General features: G+C 36.3%; 1 protein-coding gene across 5 annotated transcripts in view; it reads right to left on the minus strand.

Moving 5' to 3' along the window:
- The window catches only part of p120ctn (adherens junction protein p120), a 43,861-nt gene that overhangs the window by 16,187 nt on the left and 7,120 nt on the right, over positions 1-20,554 (minus strand). For all 5 annotated transcript variants that reach the window (XM_076130833.1, XM_076130834.1, XM_076130830.1 and 2 more), the window contains exons 2-3: positions 19,065-19,227; positions 895-1,015 (exon numbers count right to left, since the gene is read on the minus strand). In XM_076130833.1, coding sequence (XP_075986948.1) covers positions 895-1,015; positions 19,065-19,105 — 162 coding nt within the window. In that variant the 5' untranslated portion in view covers positions 19,106-19,227. The remainder of the gene's footprint in view (positions 1-894; positions 1,016-19,064; positions 19,228-20,554) is intronic.

Below are 20,554 nucleotides of genomic sequence, written 5' to 3' on the forward strand. Positions count from 1 at the left end.
TACCAAAACTATTAATCTTCGTGAATCAAAACATAATATCATGAACATACTTCGATATTTTTTAATAGCCCGAACTTCTTTTTTGTAATCTTACATTTCAATACTCGCAATTTTTTTACCCGTTTCTATTCTAAGAACTCTATTGTACAGTCATAAAATTGTAGCAATTATTTAAGCAGACTGCTAGGCACTCTCATTATCTTTATGACGATGATCTCATTATACCTATATCCGGCACAAAGGTCGATAGGTCAATCAGATTTAGCATCGTACAAATTCCTGTGGTCAGTTTTTGCACTTAAGATTTTGTTGAATCAAACCTTATTAACAGATTTGAAGACAGTCGATTATGAAATAATCCTCATATTCTTTAATTGGACGGTATAATCAAAACTGTTTAAAAATGCATAGCTATTCTGGTAGATAAATCTAACAGTTTTTGGATTTATAATATACCTTAACTAAATCTTTAGAAAAGAGAAAACGCATTGCAACCCCTGAACACGTAGTGCTTATTTAACGAGCACGGTGTTCCGAGTAAAAGTTGGTGTGTGCATGTAAAACTGTAGTGATGTCTCTACGAATGATGGGTGCTTAAGGGCCTTATTACAATTAGAACACCATGACGGGGTCACCCTTGTTGCGCCACCGATCAAATGTATGGTGTTGTATGAAGGATATGCTACCTGGTATCAACTAAACTATCGGGGTGCATGGAAGGAGCCTCCCCGCGGCGCGCCCTGGAAACAGATAGACCGGTAACGCAGGTTCTATGCTGGCCAATCTTCCCAAAAACAATGACTCACCAAACCCCACTTAACTATCGCTAACTTTCTATCTAAAGGCCGGTAACTCCAGTCGTTGGTTTGGTGTTAAATATTAGTAAATACAAACCTGCATAGCGAGGTGGTGCTGATGCGCAAGCGCCGCTGAGAGCTCCGCGTCCTCGGTGGAGGCGTCGGACCGCGACACCGGACTGTGTTGCGGACCGTACGCACCCTCCACAGGACCGTTGCTGAAACAACACAAACATACATACATTTATATTATTGCTTAGAGCAATCTTCGGTGAAAAAATCTAACTATAACATAAGACCCAGAATCGAAGCTATCGAATTTACATCGAATATTAGCCAGATAACGTTTGAAAATTCGGTCAAAATCCTCCCAGTTTTCTGAAAATAGTCATTAAAAGCATTCATTTAAAATGTGTTTTTCCCATTAATGAGAAAACCTACCGCTTCAGATTACATAGAATTCCATCGGTTATAATCACGGTTACCAAAGCCACATCTTTCAAAGGAACACGTGAGCATATCGTCTATTCAAACCAGGATTACGGATAAGCGATCTATCCTAGTATATTAATAGGATTAGGGGTGTACAAACAGCAGTCACTTGGAACCAATATCGGGAATAACCGCAAGAGGTTAGAGTGGAAGCCGGAGCGACCGCAGACCAGACTTGACCGGTGACAAACCGATCGTTATTGGACAATTAATTTAGAACAACATTATGCTGAATTATTTAGGTTTATACGATACCATTTGGTCTGGAGTTTCGCTAATAAAGAGATAATATGATTATACTTTGAGCTTATACATTAAAGCTTATAAGTAAAACTGTAAGATTTATTTTCGAATGAATTCTATCTAAATAGTTCTTAGAATAGTTAATGAACGAATAATAAATGCCAATGTAAATAATACTTTTTGAAAGGACGAAATCTTGGGCAAAAGTAATCGTTTATAAAATGCAGTAATTTGAATCACATAACTTCGATAAGATAACACCAATATTTCCAGCAATAAAAGTGACATTTACCACGAAAATCTATTCGCAACATTTCCAAACAACACAAGGCTTTGTCAATGAAATCCATATCTACGCAGAACCACTTGTGAACTTCCGGCCTTGCCCACAAACGATACAATACACTTGGAGCTATCGTGACGAATATGATTCTAGTTCAATGAGAACCTATCGCAAAACGTAACTGATGAATGAAACTAATCATTGACGATTATCACATGGGTCATTCTTACTATACCATAAATTTTATAAAAAAAATTTCAAGACAACTCCGCACTAAGAATTGCTCTTGTGTCGGGGGGACTTTTACAAACAAATAAACAAACAACGGGCACAACCAGACCCGAAACAATTATTTGTGGATCGCACAAATAATCTTTCCGTGTGGAAATCGAACCCACGACCTCCCAACGCAAAGATAATGACTTGGCGACCTAAACTACTGCGCCACGGAGGCAGTCTTAATAAGGTAATACACAAACTTCAATTAACAAGGTATCTTTTGATCTACGAGATCATTACCTGGATTACACTGGACAAGGACACTACCTATTATAATTTCCTACACAGAAATCTGAATTAGAACATAACTCAAACACCGACTAATTAATTTTAATCTACACAGTAAAGACGTAATAACTAAATCTACTCGTAATCCTCGATTTCTATAACAATTATAATCCGTACATTAATTATTCGCCAGAATAACGCGTAATAGGCAGAGATATCCCTTTACAAAATCAAAGTAGAAAGACATATTATTACCCGACGGCAGAGAGTAAAACATCAAAAGGATATCTCTCCTTGTATGTTAGTTAGGCGTGAGTAAGTGAGTGACGGGACTGACGGCGTCGTTCATAGTGGCCAGGATTTGCTTATTATTATCATAGTACGTACTCAAACCCGTAGCAGGATACAGTCATTCTTCAGATCAAGTGTCCCTTCCCTATAGTAATATTTCCTAAGGATTGTGTCGGTCATTCCCCTATCAGAGTCTCTCAATTCACCCGAAAGCCTATAAAGGCCAAAGGAAATGCATGCACGCCCAAAACGCTTCAAATATTCAGGCTCTACGCTGTAGCCATTTCAATTTTGCGGCCTTAATAAAAGCTAAAGCATTTAGGTATCCGCATTGGATATAAAGATTAACATAAATAGATTTAAAGGGATCAATGCCAGTTAAATTCGTGACAAAACCAATCATATTTCAATATCCAATCAGCGGTTGTATCAGATGCATTTATTAATGTTTTATACACGTAGTAGCAATGTTAGCACAGGCATTATACGTTTTCCCGATCCGTAAATGAACATTTTATTGAATGAAACTAATCATAATGAGGTCCAGAAAGTTCGACCTAATGTTTTAAACGTTTGCTTAAGAACGAACTCAAGACCAGTGCACCCAATTACAAGATTCTTGACAAGAGCTACGTCAAAACAGACGATTTTCCATATCAAAAGCCCCTATTAAACGTAATTACATCCGTCCGTTGTAATGCAAATTTTTCATTTAAAATAATATTGTTAATTAAAATACGCGCGAACATTGCGCGTATTTAACGCTACACATAACGAAATTAATAGAATGCTTGATAAATTAACGTCAATTACGTCACTAATGGCCCAATTAAGGTGGCCGTGTATCAATATTGGGACTATGTTTAAATAGTATAAAGCGAATGACGAAACGATGGTTAAAAGCTTTCACTTTGGAAATAATTACAAAATATAAATTTCCATTTATAGGAGCGAGAATATTAAGTTTCTAGATCCCTAAGAAATTACTAAGAAGATGAGATATACAGGGCAGAGAAATGGAAGGGTATGCTTCTAATAGATCTTATCGTCTTAAGCCCAACAAAGACTGGCTGAATGGAAAAGATAAGATATATAAGGTTATTAACCCTACTGCAATGCCTAATTGAGTAAATCGCGTTTGATAGCGTATCTAAGAGAATACGAACGATAATCTATAATTCCTAAGTCCATTACTTGTATAGTTTGACAGTACCGAGAAATATAACAGAAGTGTATTGACAGAGCGACATGGTTTGATTTAAAAATATAACAATCAATAATTTTATTGTTGACATCCAGTCGTAGTACGAGTGCAGTGAACTGCGGGGTAAATTGGATTTGATCGCTTATAAAACAGCGCACATGCACAGTACTTGACGTGCTCCCTTTATCTGTTGTACTTCTGTTGTACTGGTTTATAAAAATACTATTACAATACTACGTTTGATTGTGAAAGCAACACAGATTTTTCAATCTGATTTTCATCTACAAAGCTCACGATATCAGAATCTTTGGAGCAAACAAGTGAAAATTATAAGACATAACTTTGCAAAACCATTGTAATATTCAATTTCCAGGCAATAACATGTATAAGTAACGATGTTCTTAAATCTGTAATAAAGTTACATGCACCATTAAGACATGGCCGCTCCTTCCGTTGCCAAAACTTACCGAAACACTTATTTACTCTTGTTTACCGAACATCAAAGACTCAAAGTAATTATCGATTTTTTATAACAATTAAGGCGATTACAATTTGGAAGGCTTCGATCAATGACGCGGAGAATCAAGCCTGAATTTTTTTTACAGCCGAATTTACGTCAGAAAGAGGAACCGAGTTATGAAAATATTTTAATGAAGTTCGCGGAGCTTGAAGCCTTCTACGTGAAAAGAGATTACGTAACCGACGATAGACATAAAAAGCAAAAGAAAGAAAGGTATTTTCTTTGAAACAAGACTATCACACAACACGCTACAACAAACACTAATCTCTTACGTTTCGTCAAACAATTAAACGGCTTAAAAAGGACATCGCACTTATCCAGTATTGATCCAATGCATATTGTGCAGATTCAAACGAGTCCAAAGGCTTTGTAGTCGGTTTTCTGCGCACAGCAACACTAACAACTTGCCAGACCAACAATGCATTACTATGATTGAGTTGGACCGTTCAGGACTGTTCACACTCGAACGGGCGTTCGATTAAAACCGCCGCCGGCCGTTTGTTTGCGTAATTAATGTGAATCCTTATGACGCCGTCGTACTGGTGATTGATTTTAATTAAATACGTTTGCGGTAAATGTTGTTTTAGACAGAGAATTCTAGAAATGTACACAACTTAACCAAGAACGGACAGTATATTTGCGCTGACTCATTTCTGTTATGTTGCAGAAAACTGTTGTTTTCATCTCTTTTATAGTCTACTTGTCATACTTTGTTTCGAGTACTTAAGTTTCGAGATTATACAACGACTGAATATTATAATAATCGATAGTTTCACATATTTAAACCATTTTACGCACAAAACAGATTTTCCATACTTTACAAATCAATTTCGTATAAGCTCAAATACATTCCCATCAATACTAATAAGCCCATCAGAATAGATTTCAATCAATGCATTGTCCCGGTGGCTAAGCATACCTGTTCGCACAAAGGTACCGTACACTTGGGCCTCAAATTAGCCGACAGACATGCATGACGAGGTGTAATTGCAAGCCGCGAATGTAATAGGTTCAAAGCGTAATAGAACCGCTATACTGTCATATTGGTCATGTGCAATCATTTGAGGCAGCTTGCACGGCCTGAGTAACCTTCGACTAAAGATCAAAAAACAATGCGTATCCCGCTAATCCCGTAAAATTCCATCCTACTAATATTATAAATGCGAAAGTTTGGGGATGGATAGACGCATGAAACTACTACATGTAAGACATTTCGGACACTGATAGTTAATAACGTTCCACATATTCAGCACATAGGATACTCTTTTTTCCTGGGAAATGTTTTCACTTAGAAGTCACTGGTAGAAGCTAGTTATGTCATAAATGCGAGAGTTTGCATTTATGATTTCGATCTTTGTTACTCTTTCGACCAACGAAATGAATTCTGATTACTTAAATTACTTTTACATTACATACTTTTCACCTAGCGTACCTACTATTTTCGCGCGGACAACATATATTTGAGGGCGAATAAACATAATAAACGTTACGATTTGAAACAAAGCCGTGGAATTGGCGGATGTGAAATTATACAAATATTTTTCAGCACTGCATAATGACAAATGGCTTTGTGTTGTGAACGTGTTGTAGAATGAATTAATTCGCTGAGCGGATTACTATTTTGCGCAATGCTGATTGCATACTTCAATTAGAAATTAGACCATTTTCATTTAGCATATTTGCCAATTACGTCAATGTATTTTACGTAGAAAAGCTAACAAACATAAGGCTAGGCGGGATAGAGAAATATTTCAAGTTAAAAGTGAATTCAAACCCTAATCTCTCTAGAAGAAGAGAACTTGCAAGTGATTAATTAATAATCACTTGCAAGTTCTCTTCTTCTATCTGAATCAAAAACCAAACTAATCATTCTAACAATTACTTCTTAGAAGATTTCCAGATCCGCCACTGATAACACCCCTAATAGGGGGCATCTCACCCCTACGACGGGGGACTTATAATTAGTTTGTATCCATCCACTACCCTCGAGATAGGCATTCTCCTGTCCTATGTAAGCTCTATCTCCAATATTCATTATTCATTTCTTATCACGATCATTTAAACCCTTCAAAATCTATTAATCCTCGTAGGATAATATTTTCAGTATCTCACGGCTCAGTGATTAATTGTCTAGTATGAATTACTTCGTTGTTACGAGGGAAAATAAGGCAACGATTAAAATGTCGATCTATAAACTTTGTGCTAGTCGATATTGGAAATGAGTCGAAATTTAAGGCGACGCTCGGCTAAGTATTGAAAAGTATTATGTCACGGTAACTACTTAGAAGACTCCTAGAATTCTGTAAAGGTAGATTCCACAATGAAAATATTTTTTTTAAATAAATAAATATTTTTAAATATTTTTGGACAACTCTGGATAATATTTTGCAGTCAAGAAAAGCTTGGCTTCATCCGTGATTGACGGTAACATAACTAAGTAGATCTTTTTTATCTTTTCTTTTTGACAGTATCAAACGATGAGCATCTAAAAATCGTAACAATATAATAAGCGGAAACCAACTGAGTCATTACCGGCAAGTATTCTCACATCCTCGCCTGTGGTCCCTGATCTAATTAACAAGCGATCTCACCAATTATAACTATTTCCGTTAGGGGCGCAAACAAAATGTGAGAAAAAGGACACGAGTTGATGTCACCGGGTAACGTGGTCCGCAGCGCCTTGCAAACTGCGGACGCATTCCGAACACGTGACGACACGGCGCATCGACCGCACGTTGCTTTTTCATTGATTTTTATTGATCCTTTGTACTAATACTATATATTAATGTAATTGTATAAACGGCGAGGTTGCTCCTTCTAGGACAAACTGCCAGACGGTTTGTACGATGTTTGAGAATTTAGTCAGGCACGCTCTCATTGTTCGTGTCCGGCAGCCGCAGATGCAGCGTCCGGTCTGGGCTAAAACCAGGAGCAGCTATATACAGCAACACTATATCTATCATGTCTGTTTTATTTGCTTTTATATTGTTGGCATTTGTATTATCACTGTTACTTCTAATCTTAGAGGATAAAGTTTTATAATATCTGTACTACACATACCGTCCACGTCTGTAAATCCATCCTGTGCCATCCATATTGAAATACTCAGGTAAATTACACCCAAAATCCTCTTTCACCTGGACAATTTCTCACTTTAGATCTTAAATTTAACCAAACTTGTACCGATAAGTAATAAAAACCAACACAGTTCGCGGTATCTGGACATACTAACAACAAATTAGGTTTGGCATTGTGATAACGCGAGTATCAGTGTCAACATATCGACATATTGTGATAAGAAGACTGATAGAGATGATATAAATTGGCGGCAATTTAAATGATACAAGTGTGAGTACAAGTATGAGTGTTGGATAAGGCCGCAAGATCGAAAAGAACGATGTAAATATATAGGGAGTAAAGACGAGGCTGAGGAGAACACAGCAAGGTAAATTGATGATAAATCGCAATTTAATTACCGGTTGCTAGCTGGATAATATTATGCAGTCAAGTATCGTTTCGAAGGATTCTGAAGAGTACAGATACTTATCTAGAAACGGACCCAAAATAAGTTGATGAAACATCAAAAAGCCTCAACTGTAAGCCTCCTAGGATTATAAAGACCACCGCTGGTCATTGCAGCTGCGTCGTATCTTCCACATGAATTAATCGAAATGCCTACTCGAAACCGCAACCAAATACAATTTCCTTTAAATAATACTTTAATTAAACACCTGAATGTAAATGTGGATTAACGTTCGTATAACAGAAATATATTACGGATTAATCCCCGTTTACTGTTTAATTATTTAAACAATAAATGTAATGTTAGACCTTCAGCCCGCCAGAGGTTCAACAGAACGAAAATGTACACGCAATTTTCGTAAAAAAATACTTTTTAGGTAAATATCGGATCTGTTTGCTTACCTTTTCGATTTCACGACAGTCGAGTACCTTCTTTTTTACATTCGCAAAGTTTAATAAAGTTTCGCGAGCTTTGTGTCCGTTTTCTCATTATGACGGCCAGTCGTTGTAATCACACTCATAAAAATCCGAGCAAATATTCACCCCCATCGATCGATGGGGATCAGCCGACGAACTTCAGACACCTCTGTTCAGATTGTGCAATCTAATTTTGAAATCTTCTACTCCCTACAGAAAACTTTTAAAACATTCTACTCCGGTATTAGGTGTGTTCACATTTGCATTCATGATGAGACAATTTTTATGATCATATCCTGTAGAACAAAGTTATATTTCTAGCACCGTCTAGATAAAGCGGTAATCCAGGATGAAACAGGTTATTAGGTTTAAAAACTTTACCCATCTATTGTTTATAGGTAATACCGTGAAAGAAACTAGGTTAATGCAGAGATGGATGCTATAGTACAGTCTTTTACTTTACGATCTTTAAAGCTCACTCATTGTCGTCAGGAACTACTAAGTGCTAGTACCCGAGAGTCCACAGTCTACATGCAGACCACTTTTAATTAAAAGCACACTTACTACGGCAAGATATCCAGTCTACTCGTACCCTAAACAATTTCTTAGAAATGAGATGCCGTAAATTTTGTTGAAACATAAGAATTTATATAACTTGATTGTTAGTCGATGTTGTTTACAATAATAGAGGTTATTTTAAGATGGCTATTACGTCAAAGGAAAGTTGAATTTTTAATGGAATCCTTTGAGGGAGCGATCAAAGCTGTTATAATTTGACCTTTTATTTTTTCCAATAATATTTCATCGTACACTACGCCGGAAGGTTCTATTGTTTAGTTTGTGGCGAGGCGTGGCTTTTGCTACATGACATAACATGTTTTAGAGATAACGCTGAGCCGTCAAGCATTTAAACACATATGACAGTCAAAGAGAAAGTCCTTTTCCCATACATCCCTCGAAATATTCAGATAAGATTTGCTCCATACAAGATATTATATGCCGTCGTATTTGAATTGACTCGAAGCCGTCCTAAGCATTCTTCGGATTAGTATTCTTTATAAGGAGACGAGGGGGTACTTGGCAAAAAATATGTTTGGGGACTTTCAACTCTATTCGACTTTTTAGCCTCGGGTTTTTGTAACCAAAATGTTAGAATAGTGAAAAACCTTTCGATATTATTTCCCTTGGGTGTCGAAACTAAAAATTACATGGAGAATCGACGACATCCAATCATAGAACTGCAATCACTGCAATTGCTTACCGTTGTGTGACCAAAGCAAAGTTTGAAAATGATTTGTTTGTGGACATAATAAAAGGAATTGTTGATTAAACTGGACCATGAGCACCAGGCGTGTATATTTTATGAGAGATAAAACAACCATGACATAATCAATACTTTGAAAGCTTTTAGAAATTCACTACGATAGATAGTCTAGGATGCGAAGCCAATGATATGAAATATATATTTTTAAATGCCTCACATTTTAGCTATCATATTCAAGGTGGTGGGAGGAAAGACTCCCGTTTCCGCCCACGTAGAGAGTTATACAAATAGAAGGATTTTTATAATACAAATATTTCATCAGACACGTGGTATCATTTAAAGTTCAGAGTGCATTGACATATTCACCTTGCTACACGAAATCGCGAAATAAAATGTAAATTAGATTAGAAAGATGGAAATGTATTTAAAATTGGATGTAGAGTTCACTCGGGCTTGAAATATTTGGAATTTTGAGTAAATTGATTTTTTATAGGAATTATTTGGAGCAAAGCACCGTTACATATATTTATTCATATTTTACTTCGCTCGTCGATCTTATTATTAATTGGTCTGTTTTGATTTAGTCATCTTTCTTTAATTTTTGAAGTTGTTGCAACACTGTCGTGATAGATGCTTACAAAATATAGAAATGAACTTTATCATGGTGTAAGGAAAGCTGGAAAAGCAATCACATTGTAAAATGTAAACGTTCCAAGGGACAGAATGCAGTAACTATGGTAATTACAAACATACTGGAGGTCGAAATAAGAATGAGTCGACTAACAAAAACCACATAAAAAACAAACGTTTTATTCACTATAAAAAGCGTACATAACTGTATTAATCACAAAGGAACAATCCAAGAAATTCACAAATAATGAATCACTATAATCCGATAAAGGAGGCAAGAGGTCGTCCAGTACAGTATATAAGGACGACCTTAATACACATACGATAACATGGACTCATATTGCGTATTATAATGAGATGTAGATAAACCGCGCTTTCATTTAAATATTGAGTTTAGTTTCTTACTGTACACACACATTTGAATGTATGATTTATACGTGGAAATCTGTTTGCTTAACCGTGTTTGGGTTAACTTCCACTGTACGCTGGCTCTTGAAGGCTTTATGTGGAAGTTCAGTGTTAATTTTAGGAGAAATTATTGTAGTATAATTGTGGGTGCATGTTACTAGGCAATATTATCATTTTCCCACAGCTTTTAGAAGAATTTTCATATGGATACAATCGAGTTCCTTGCATTCTGATGTAATTTACCTTATTCTAAATAACACACTTTTTCTTGAGTAACAAAAAGATAATGCGACGGTGAACCACGGTGACTAGATTACGGCTGTAAGATTTGTCATTCCTAAAGATATTCCGTTCATTAAACTAAGTAACCAAAGTCTCAAATACACTTCCAAAGTCCCACTTATATAAAGAGCCTCAGAGACTTTTATACCAAAAAAGTACTAACAAAAACTAAGTAACTTTCCAACTCTTATTTCTCGTTTTATGAAACCCAAATCATAAATAAAGGCTTCTCGGGTCGCAAAGACAGACATAATTAGTTATAACAAAGGAGGAAATCGGCAAGACGTTGACTCCGAGAATCCTTCCTTTATGCATCTGTAGAGCAGGCAGCCTGATAGCACCGGCAAAGACGGAGCGAACATAAAGGGAACTAAGGACCTTGTGAATGTAAATTAGTGTTACACTAGTTCTATTATTTTGGTTACTTATTTGCGAATTTAATGATGGGGAAAACATAGGATAGGATTATAAAAGTACATCATTCGTGTTTTTTATTTTGGCTTTATTGGCAAATAATATAATTCTTGAAGCCATATTGAATGTTTGTTTCAGCATAAGACTGGCATTTAATTTGTTGCTTGCGTGCTAACAATCATCAAATTGCAATGTCTAATTAGATGCGTTTATATTTGCGTGTACTTTACGTAAACCAAAATCCCAATAATAAAAAACTAAGAGGAACTAACTTCTTGTTACGTAATTCTACTGAATGATAAGTAACGAAATTGATAACTCATAATATTGCATAAAAAGTTGCAGTCATGTGATAAGAAAAGAAAAACAAACCTATAAAAAATCGCAAACCTTGTATCTAATCGCAGTAAAATATCAATGCAATATCAACCTTATCGTTTATGGAGTAAATATAGCAGCCATTAGAACACGTATTAAGTGCAATGCACCGCTTGCGTAAGAGCAATTAAACCAACCGCTCACATTACGTTGAATGCTCCTGCTAATTATGTACTAATTCCAGCGAATAGACCATATGTCGGCAAGAAATAGCAACACACTATCGATTCACGTCCACAAACTACCAATCGCAGTCACTGCACCAAAATCTAAACTATTCTATACCCTTCACTACGACAGCTAATCCATTTAATGTGTGCACAGCCTTAGAATACCTCTGCTTCAAAATCAAACACTGTAAATGGATTACAAATCCGACGGTAAGCAAAGTTTTAGTAGTACAGAATTATTTATATTTAGACTCAGGGAATAGAAAAAGCCTTTTCAATCGCGCAGATTCCAATTTTCCTGGAAAACTCAAAGTACATAAAATATATCAATAGTTGCCAAGTGTATGAGAGTACGTGAATTTATGGCGTAAACAATCACGAGTAAAAGGGTACCAACCAGAATAGAAATATCGTGTGTGAAATTTTAAAGGTTGGGGCATGTGTTTCCCCGTAAAACGGTGAAAAACAAACAAACTTTTGTACCGGCCGAAGTTCTCTTTAATCCCTTGATCTTTGTGAACCACTTTGACCTTGACTGGGCTCATGTCCCTGTTTAAAGAGATTCATAATTACTTTCCGTAGAAACTTAAGCGCTTAATGTGTCTTTAAACCACAACTAGGCTTAGTTTTAGTATCCACGTATTTTGTCCAACCACAAAAGAGCTATTTTTGTTTTCCATGTTTAATATTCAGGCCCTAATCGAATGAAATTTAGTTCCTGTTTTATGAATCCTGATTTGAATTCATAATAAAATAGTCGATATCGAGAAGGAGACAGTGGCTTTGCGGTTTATTGGGAATCAGATAGAATTTGCTTCTATATTTTAGTAAACAAAGCAGCTCTCCGTATAATATAAAATATGAATGCTAAATATCAATACCAAGCGTTGGCGTACTCCGACCACGAAAGCAAAAAACGCAAATTTCGTGGCAATTCATTATCGCCAATAAAATTTATGAAAACAACAGAAAATGCAATGGAATGTAAAAAGTAATGCGAAACTTCCGTGTTTCAAACTTTTGTGTTAGAACCCCTGTTACAGAGACTTTTTTGGAACGCTTTCAAGCCAAGACATTGGGAACGGGATCTGATTACATCGTAACCACAAATGGGCAAATCGTCTACGAACTAAGACCAAACATACTCGTTATTCCTTTAATTTCGTTCGGACAGATAATATCCTGTTCTCTTGGAAATAGCGATGAATTCCCAGATGGTTCTTCTTCTTGTGCGTCGGATTCAAATATATTTACAATGGATACAGATACTTTAAAGCGATAGTTCACGCTGAAAGAAGCATGGTCGTGGGACTTTACGCGGAATGGAATAAGTCAGTCACGCTGGCAGACACACGACCGGCAAAGGTAAAATAAAAAAGGCAGAAATAGGCACATTTCGCACGTTTAGGTGTGCCGCCGCCGCCACTTGGGGCTTCGTCTGTATACAACAGGTTTATTTTTAATCTTCTCGATTTCTTCATTTGTGCAGATACGGGCGAACCGCGAAATTGCTAACTCTCTCAATCTCTTCAATGTCCGCTGCGGCAATTTTTAGATCGTCGGACTATTTCGAGTAACATCGTAATTTAGAAATATCGATAGTATTTGCCAACTAATTCGGTGCGGCGATGGCAAGCGTAGCGGTAGTATCGAACAAATAAAAAGTACAAACAGAAGCGTGGTTGCGTACAAATGTTCGGAACATCTGCCATTTTTGTGAAATAAATTCCCCGTAAGGACGCTGTGAATTTGGAGTGGTTAACCTTGTACCGAGGAAATGATACGATCCGAAAACAAACGCGATTTTGTTACTCATTGTGCTCATATACATTTTTTGTAACCCGTGAGACATATCAATTACTTAGGTAAAAAATAACCGACGAGAAACAGTAGGAGATTGAGAAAATTGGTCATCTAAGCCCATTCCATCGCCACTTTGTCGTTACGGTGTCCCGAGTTGAAATGTGGAAAGAATATAAAATAAGGCCCGAAAACATTGTTCTATGAATTTAACATTTCCCAACAAACACGGATAAGTCAGGAAAAGTAATCTTCTATAATTACAAGTATAAATTGTTGTGTCAACTACACAAGGTATTGTGTTGCAGAGGGCCGTACACAGAGCCAATTCAAGCGTCGGCCTAAATGGTGTCGTGTTATTCACAAAGTGATCTCACAACACGAGATGGGCTGGTGGAAATGGAACACCGCCTATCTGTGCGGTCAGTTATTGTTTTTACATACATACACAGGTACAACAATAGACTATTGTGGTTTCCAACGAATCAATGTGAAGCTCTATTTTTAATAGCCGGCGAAAATGCCTGACAAATACATAATGGATCACTTGAGCCTCAATAGGTTATTTATTTGTCCCATGGGTAAAGGATTTTGAGCGCCCCGAGTTTATTGTCAGCTTTATTTGCGAGAATCGTTCGCGGAGCATTTCTACCCTAGCCTTTCGGACGAGGGTCGAGTAATTGGTCATTTTGCAAAATGAAAGTTTTCAATGTTTATGTCATAAAATAATTCGACTGTATTGTTGCAATTTGAATGAACACAATACACTTGTGACCTCAGTCAAGTTTGAATTAAATAAAAGTTTCACAAATCCACCAGACCATAGAGATGTCAACGACAATAAAAAAAGCTAGACAGTTAACGATTTCAGATCAGATTTCCAATAACTAACTACGAGTGTGTTTGACAGTTCGCGAAGAGTATCGATAACTTATTAACTGTTCAAACTAGAATTTTTCAACAGATTTGCTCGTGGAAGTAAAATTTTACGAGGACCCGGTTCACAATCTTCATTTAAATTGTGTCAGATGATTGAAACGAGACTATCGAAAATAGCTATGCACATTTAATTTATAGAATAGAAATTGATGACAAATATAAAAAGAATTTTGTGTAAGTATTTTCCTTATTTGAAGAGTACAAGAAGGAAAGGGTTAGCAGCATTAGTAATCGAAGTTGCGTCACCGGCTTATCGAGGCCGGAAAATCGCAATGACCTAATCTACATACTAACTTAGAGCATAATCTCGATATGGAAATCAGTCCGAAAAGTACCTGGTTTTACAATACTAAACTGTTACAAATAAAGTCTTATATTTTTACCTTCTTAAACAAAAAGAAATAAGAAGAAAACCTTAAATAAAATGTTTAATATACTTTACAACTGCATGTTTCATGCAGAAGACGAAATTAAAAATTCTTCGGGACCCGGAACATAACAATAAAACACACGACAACATTAGTGCCGAATACGGAACAACGCTAAACAACTTCTCCATAAATTCGCCACATGCGGTACTGGAACAAGTTAGTTACTAATTAAAACTAGATGTTAGCAAACATAAACAGTGATTATACTGTGATAACTAGCTCGAATATAGTATTACTGAAGTAGGGATGCGTATTTCAATATGACGGAAGCGAAGCGTTGTGTTTCTGAATTGAGAATTTCAAATTGTTGCAATACTTTGAAATGTTGTAGAACCATGACAATGCAAAATAATAGTATAAGTTACAACAGTAGAACTAGATAATATATTTTTATTAAAATCTACAACCGTATTCTATTGGTTTCAATCCTGAAACGTTTTACGTCATTTAATATCACAGCCTCAGAGATTCAGCCAGCTAGGCAGATGTGGCGAACTTGTGACACGGCCTGAATGTACGGACTACGACGTCTATTCTCTATTGAAATGCCGAAGCTTTCAGCGGTTACTGTATAATTTACGCTCAAATGTATAGCCTGCACTGTTATTAATACCTATTTGCATGGATGGATTCATGGATGTCTGGATACCGGATTATTCACTGTGATAATCTGCAGCAAGGAAGGAAAATTGCGCCAGGATAATACGTATACAACGTGAAACGCTCTGAGAAAAATACATATTTGAAACCGAGTACCTATTGTTGTGCGAGTTTTCTGTAAAATATTTCAAGAGCTGCTACCCCAAATATTCATTGTCTGTAAAAATAAATTTGAAACTAGGAGTACGGATAAAGCGAAAAATCTAAGATTTTGTTAATGCCGCTATTACCTCCAACGAGGTTTGGAGGCAAAAAGTTCTATTTTTTACAGACTAAAACACATTTTCTCGATTACCTATTTGACCCTTAAAACGAGTTTTCCTTAGTTCAAACCTGAATCGTTTTATCGAAGCTGAAGGTAGTGGATTTTTTCGCGTCAACAAAATCTTCAAGTTGGTCACGAAAATGGGGGATTCAATTACGGCGTGTTTAACTTGTTAGTGATTATCACTTGTGTCATCAGTTTCGGTGATTACTTTCTCATTCAGAAAACACGATTAAGCCTTGGCGATAGCGGCCACACTTCCCGATTTCCGAGAATGTTCTACTGTGGCAACATGCAGGGAAACGAAGGTTAATCAATACAAAACTGCTTTATTGTGTTTGACCTCAGGTAATGTATCTTCTACTTTGTCTTGAAATTCAATACTAGAACGCACCTTTCAGAAATTCGCTCCCCTAAAAACCTTTACATTACAAGCAAAGTAAAACGAGAATCTGAAAAAACCATTACCGCAATTCAATGGGGAAGTTATAAGGAAAAGATAGCATCTCAGGTTTCGATCCTTTTCATAAGAAATAGAAACCTGTTTCGGCATTTAGCTTGGGAATAGCCTATGAAAAATGGCTACAGATATGAAATCGAATAAGAATTGCGAAGAGGTACTGAAAATTAAAATCGTACATTGCGAACGTTCAAGTGGAATTGTAATAATGAGACATTATGTAAGGGCGCTACCGTCAAATATCTTGGAATCTAGTATAATCATAGAATTCATTATCCTCTTGGGTAACATAGTTTGGATAAATATTCAGCCGTTCCTATTCCTAGTAAGACTTGAATATACTTGAGAATATTTTAGTGAAATGTGAAGTAGACTATTACAGACATGGAGAATTTTATTTGGAACGCCAAAGGATGTTTAAGGCATCGATTTTCGGTTATGCAAAGTAAGGTTTTCCCGACTTAAAGACGGAGTACCTAACATGTCAATCAGTTCGCCCGTATCGTATAACCAGAAGCAAGGCGGGAATCAATGACACGATGTTCGAGTGACAGCTGATTTTAATATATTATTTACGCAAAACCTAGACCTAAAACTGAAATTCTGATAAATAATTTAATGTGATATAGGAAATTTTGGTTTGAAAATTCGCTTTGCCGAATAAATCTCCTTTTAGAATTAACTTTAGCGGTATATTGGAGGTCTCCTCGAAGAAAGATACGACTGAATCAGTACTTTCACGGAACGATTGTCATCAGGCCCCTCAGGTATCATTACCCTCAAATATGATGATATCTGAGGGTAATGATACCTTATATCAGTACACACTTGGAGTTCGCGACACCCGGGAAGTACTATTGTATAATCTTTATAATTGATGATTTATTGCAGTGAAGAAACTGCTTAAACATTATGAACTATTGCTTTAATGATACCAAACGGTATACGCCCTGGATTCGACACCCTAACCAACACTGTAATGAGTACTTCATTAAATAGTGGGTATATCATAGTAAAATAAACATTGTAAATAAATGGCATAGAACATACGCTAAATAAAATAAATCATCTTTCTCATCTTTCTACATTAATACCCTTATAAAAAGTAATAAATCCCAACTATAATGATATCCCAAATTGATACGTTTCAAAGTGACATACTACTTAGAAAACTTGACGCTGACATAGAATAATAATTCAGAAAATATTTGGCAAAGCTAGAAGCTCGTTAACGTCAATTACAGGACCTAGAAAAGCCATTACGTAAATGTCTACATCGATTTGTAAACCTGATACACTGATGTTGAAGGCGGAACGTCTACTTACACTACCTCTACAATTAACGGATCTTTACTAGGAATTTTCTCGAACGTTTTCCAACATTCTAGTCATGATGATACCTGCTTACGGACGGCGCAAAAGGTCCCCGTATTTTGCGTATAGGAACTGTTCAATAACATTTTTATTTAGGTATACCTACATATGGTAGTTTAAATAGATGGATAATTATCACACGCCTCACCTTTACGTGATGTTTTGATTTACTTTTCCTTCCCTTATTCCAGTGTTTTCATTAACAATGTTTAACAATAGCAAGCGTAAATATTTAAAAGTTTAGTAATTTACATAAAGGGATACAAAAAGAACTCACTTCAATTTTATTACGAAAACAGTACGATTTTTGCCAAATGAAAAATTACAATCGACAGAAGAGGCAACATTAAAAAACGTGTGGAAATATACGAGGGTACAATTAATTAACAATCTTCAGCCGCAGGCGACCTTTGAACAAAAAACTTAGGGCAAAGGTTACCCGCTTTCAAAATAAACCTACTATATACCTAGCAGAGTAGCTACCAAGATAAGCTTTGATGGTAACTGCCAAAACACTAATTACAGCACACATAAATACAGCAGGATCATCGTTACAGGCCGTATTGAAAACTTGCCAAAGCCTGTATTCAAGATACCTAGTAAATCTTCGCTTCAGTTCCAGTTTTACGACCCATGGAGTGTCTAATCTAAAGCCTCCCTATTTCCGTTTTTCCTTTGCACCTAGGTCAGGTTTGATGAAAATATTAAGGCATACACAAATCCCATGACATTCAATTTTCTTTTTCGAAAGGAACTGGTTCTGCTGGTTGCATTACTATCTTTGATAGCATTGTGCGTTGGCAGTAGCACTAACTTCTTGAAATTATATTTGGAAAACTCTCCATTCATACAGATACCTACTCACATACCAAAACAATTCAAGTGATCATTCAAGCTACGAGATTTAACAGAAATTGAGAGAAATAAGTCTAACCCACTTTTATGTTCCAATAACGATCATATCACACAAGCTCAGTTCAATGCTGCAACGACCAAGCGGCTTAGCACGTACCACAGAACACGTGCAAGTAGCGGTAACAACCGCGCTGTGTCCAAACGGCGATAAACGACGCTCGCTATTGTGGACTAAAACTATTTCACAATACATAGTACGAACTCTTACTGAACGCTTTATACGAGACAATAAAATGCTTTCTTTCTAAATTACAAAATCTCGTAGTCTGGAATTCTGGATTCAGAATAAAACAGACAATAGTACAAGTGGGTTTATAGCGCCACTTAGAAGCCGCCCACATCGACGAATAAACTGTGGTTTGTTTGGTTAAAGTCTACGTAAATAATAAAACACTTACCGATATAGTGTTCCCGAGTGTATTTTCTTCACGCCATCCATGTTTGCTGTGGTTTTCTTATCATGTCTAAACTCGACCGGTGATACCCTAATGGCTACTTAACGTATGAGAAGGTAATGTCATTATGAGCTGCCCAGATAATACTGATGGAGGTCCAATTCACCTGGAACAAAACACGTAACTTTGTAACGTAATAATGTAGCATCTAGTACAAACTGTGGAAAACTAGGTCCCGGTACTTAACACGCCCATTTAGTGCAAATAAAAATGTTATGACTATATTTAGTTTGAAAGTTACGACTTAAACTTGCTCCGCTCTTCATACATTTCGTGTAATGACGAACAAGCATGTATGCCAGTGGAAAATGTCGCGAAAATGTTTATTATAGTCTTCAATTTCTCGTCAGTCATTTGCAACGTCATAATTTTTATACTACAAGTTTTAACGCTGTACCCAAAACAGGGTAATGTTACCGTGTAAAGCAACCTCGATGTCTACACCAATTTGGGTATCAAAAAAAGGATTTGTATACCTAACCTGCTATTTGTCAGTGACAAATTCAAGACCCAAACATGTCATCAAGTACGCATCAATCTGAAAAATCCTTTTATGGGGGAAGAACGAATTTTTGTGTCGAGGGAAATCGAATGATCATTATTGTTTGGTTTTATTTGTTTACGAGAAAACGCGTTATTTACGTATTCGGAATAAGATGCAAATAACCTATTTTCCGTAAACAATAGGGTCGATTCGAAAAATTATACAAGAGTACGAAGATTGAAGTACTTGTTACTGTGTTACCAATAGTAAAACTAATATGTATTCAGTGAGTGATACGAGGCGTTTAATTTGTTATTAATATGCATGCACATAACAGACTCTAATCGCTTGTACCCACTATGAATGATTCCTTTGTTAGTCATGAAGATAAAGAAATATCAATCCATTATTTACTTTGTATTATCTCATGGACATTTTTATATTAGTTCTGGCCGACGGCTACAGCCGCGCTAATATGAATTAAGTCCCTCTGGATCTGCGCGATTTTACGAGTCAAAGTATTTTACATTCTTGGTAAGAATTTAAGCAACTTTTTCGTATTTACTTCACTTTAGTATTTAAGTTTAATAAAGGCGTAACGAATATAAAATAGACATTCTGCTGTTATTTTGTACATAAATAAACTTTTGATTACTTTAATGCACGGGGCAAATATAGTTCACAAACTCTCCTTTAAAAGTCAAACTAAAATAATAAAATTGGGAGATGAGATTAACCCAAAACGGTGACCTCTCGGCGCTTCATAATTAAGAATAATGAACGAACCTTTAAGAGCTAAAATCGCTTGCACATTTTACTGGATCCTGTCATATGCAGAATGAAATTATCAAGACATTACCATTGCAAATAGGTCTTTAGTTGGTCGTTGCAAAAAGTGATAGTTATTTAATGACAATATGACAACTCCCCCTGATGTTTACGTAAGCTT

Source organism: Anticarsia gemmatalis, chromosome 25 (assembly GCF_050436995.1).
Source record: "Anticarsia gemmatalis isolate Benzon Research Colony breed Stoneville strain chromosome 25, ilAntGemm2 primary, whole genome shotgun sequence".
Taxonomy (NCBI): domain Eukaryota; kingdom Metazoa; phylum Arthropoda; class Insecta; order Lepidoptera; family Erebidae; genus Anticarsia; species Anticarsia gemmatalis.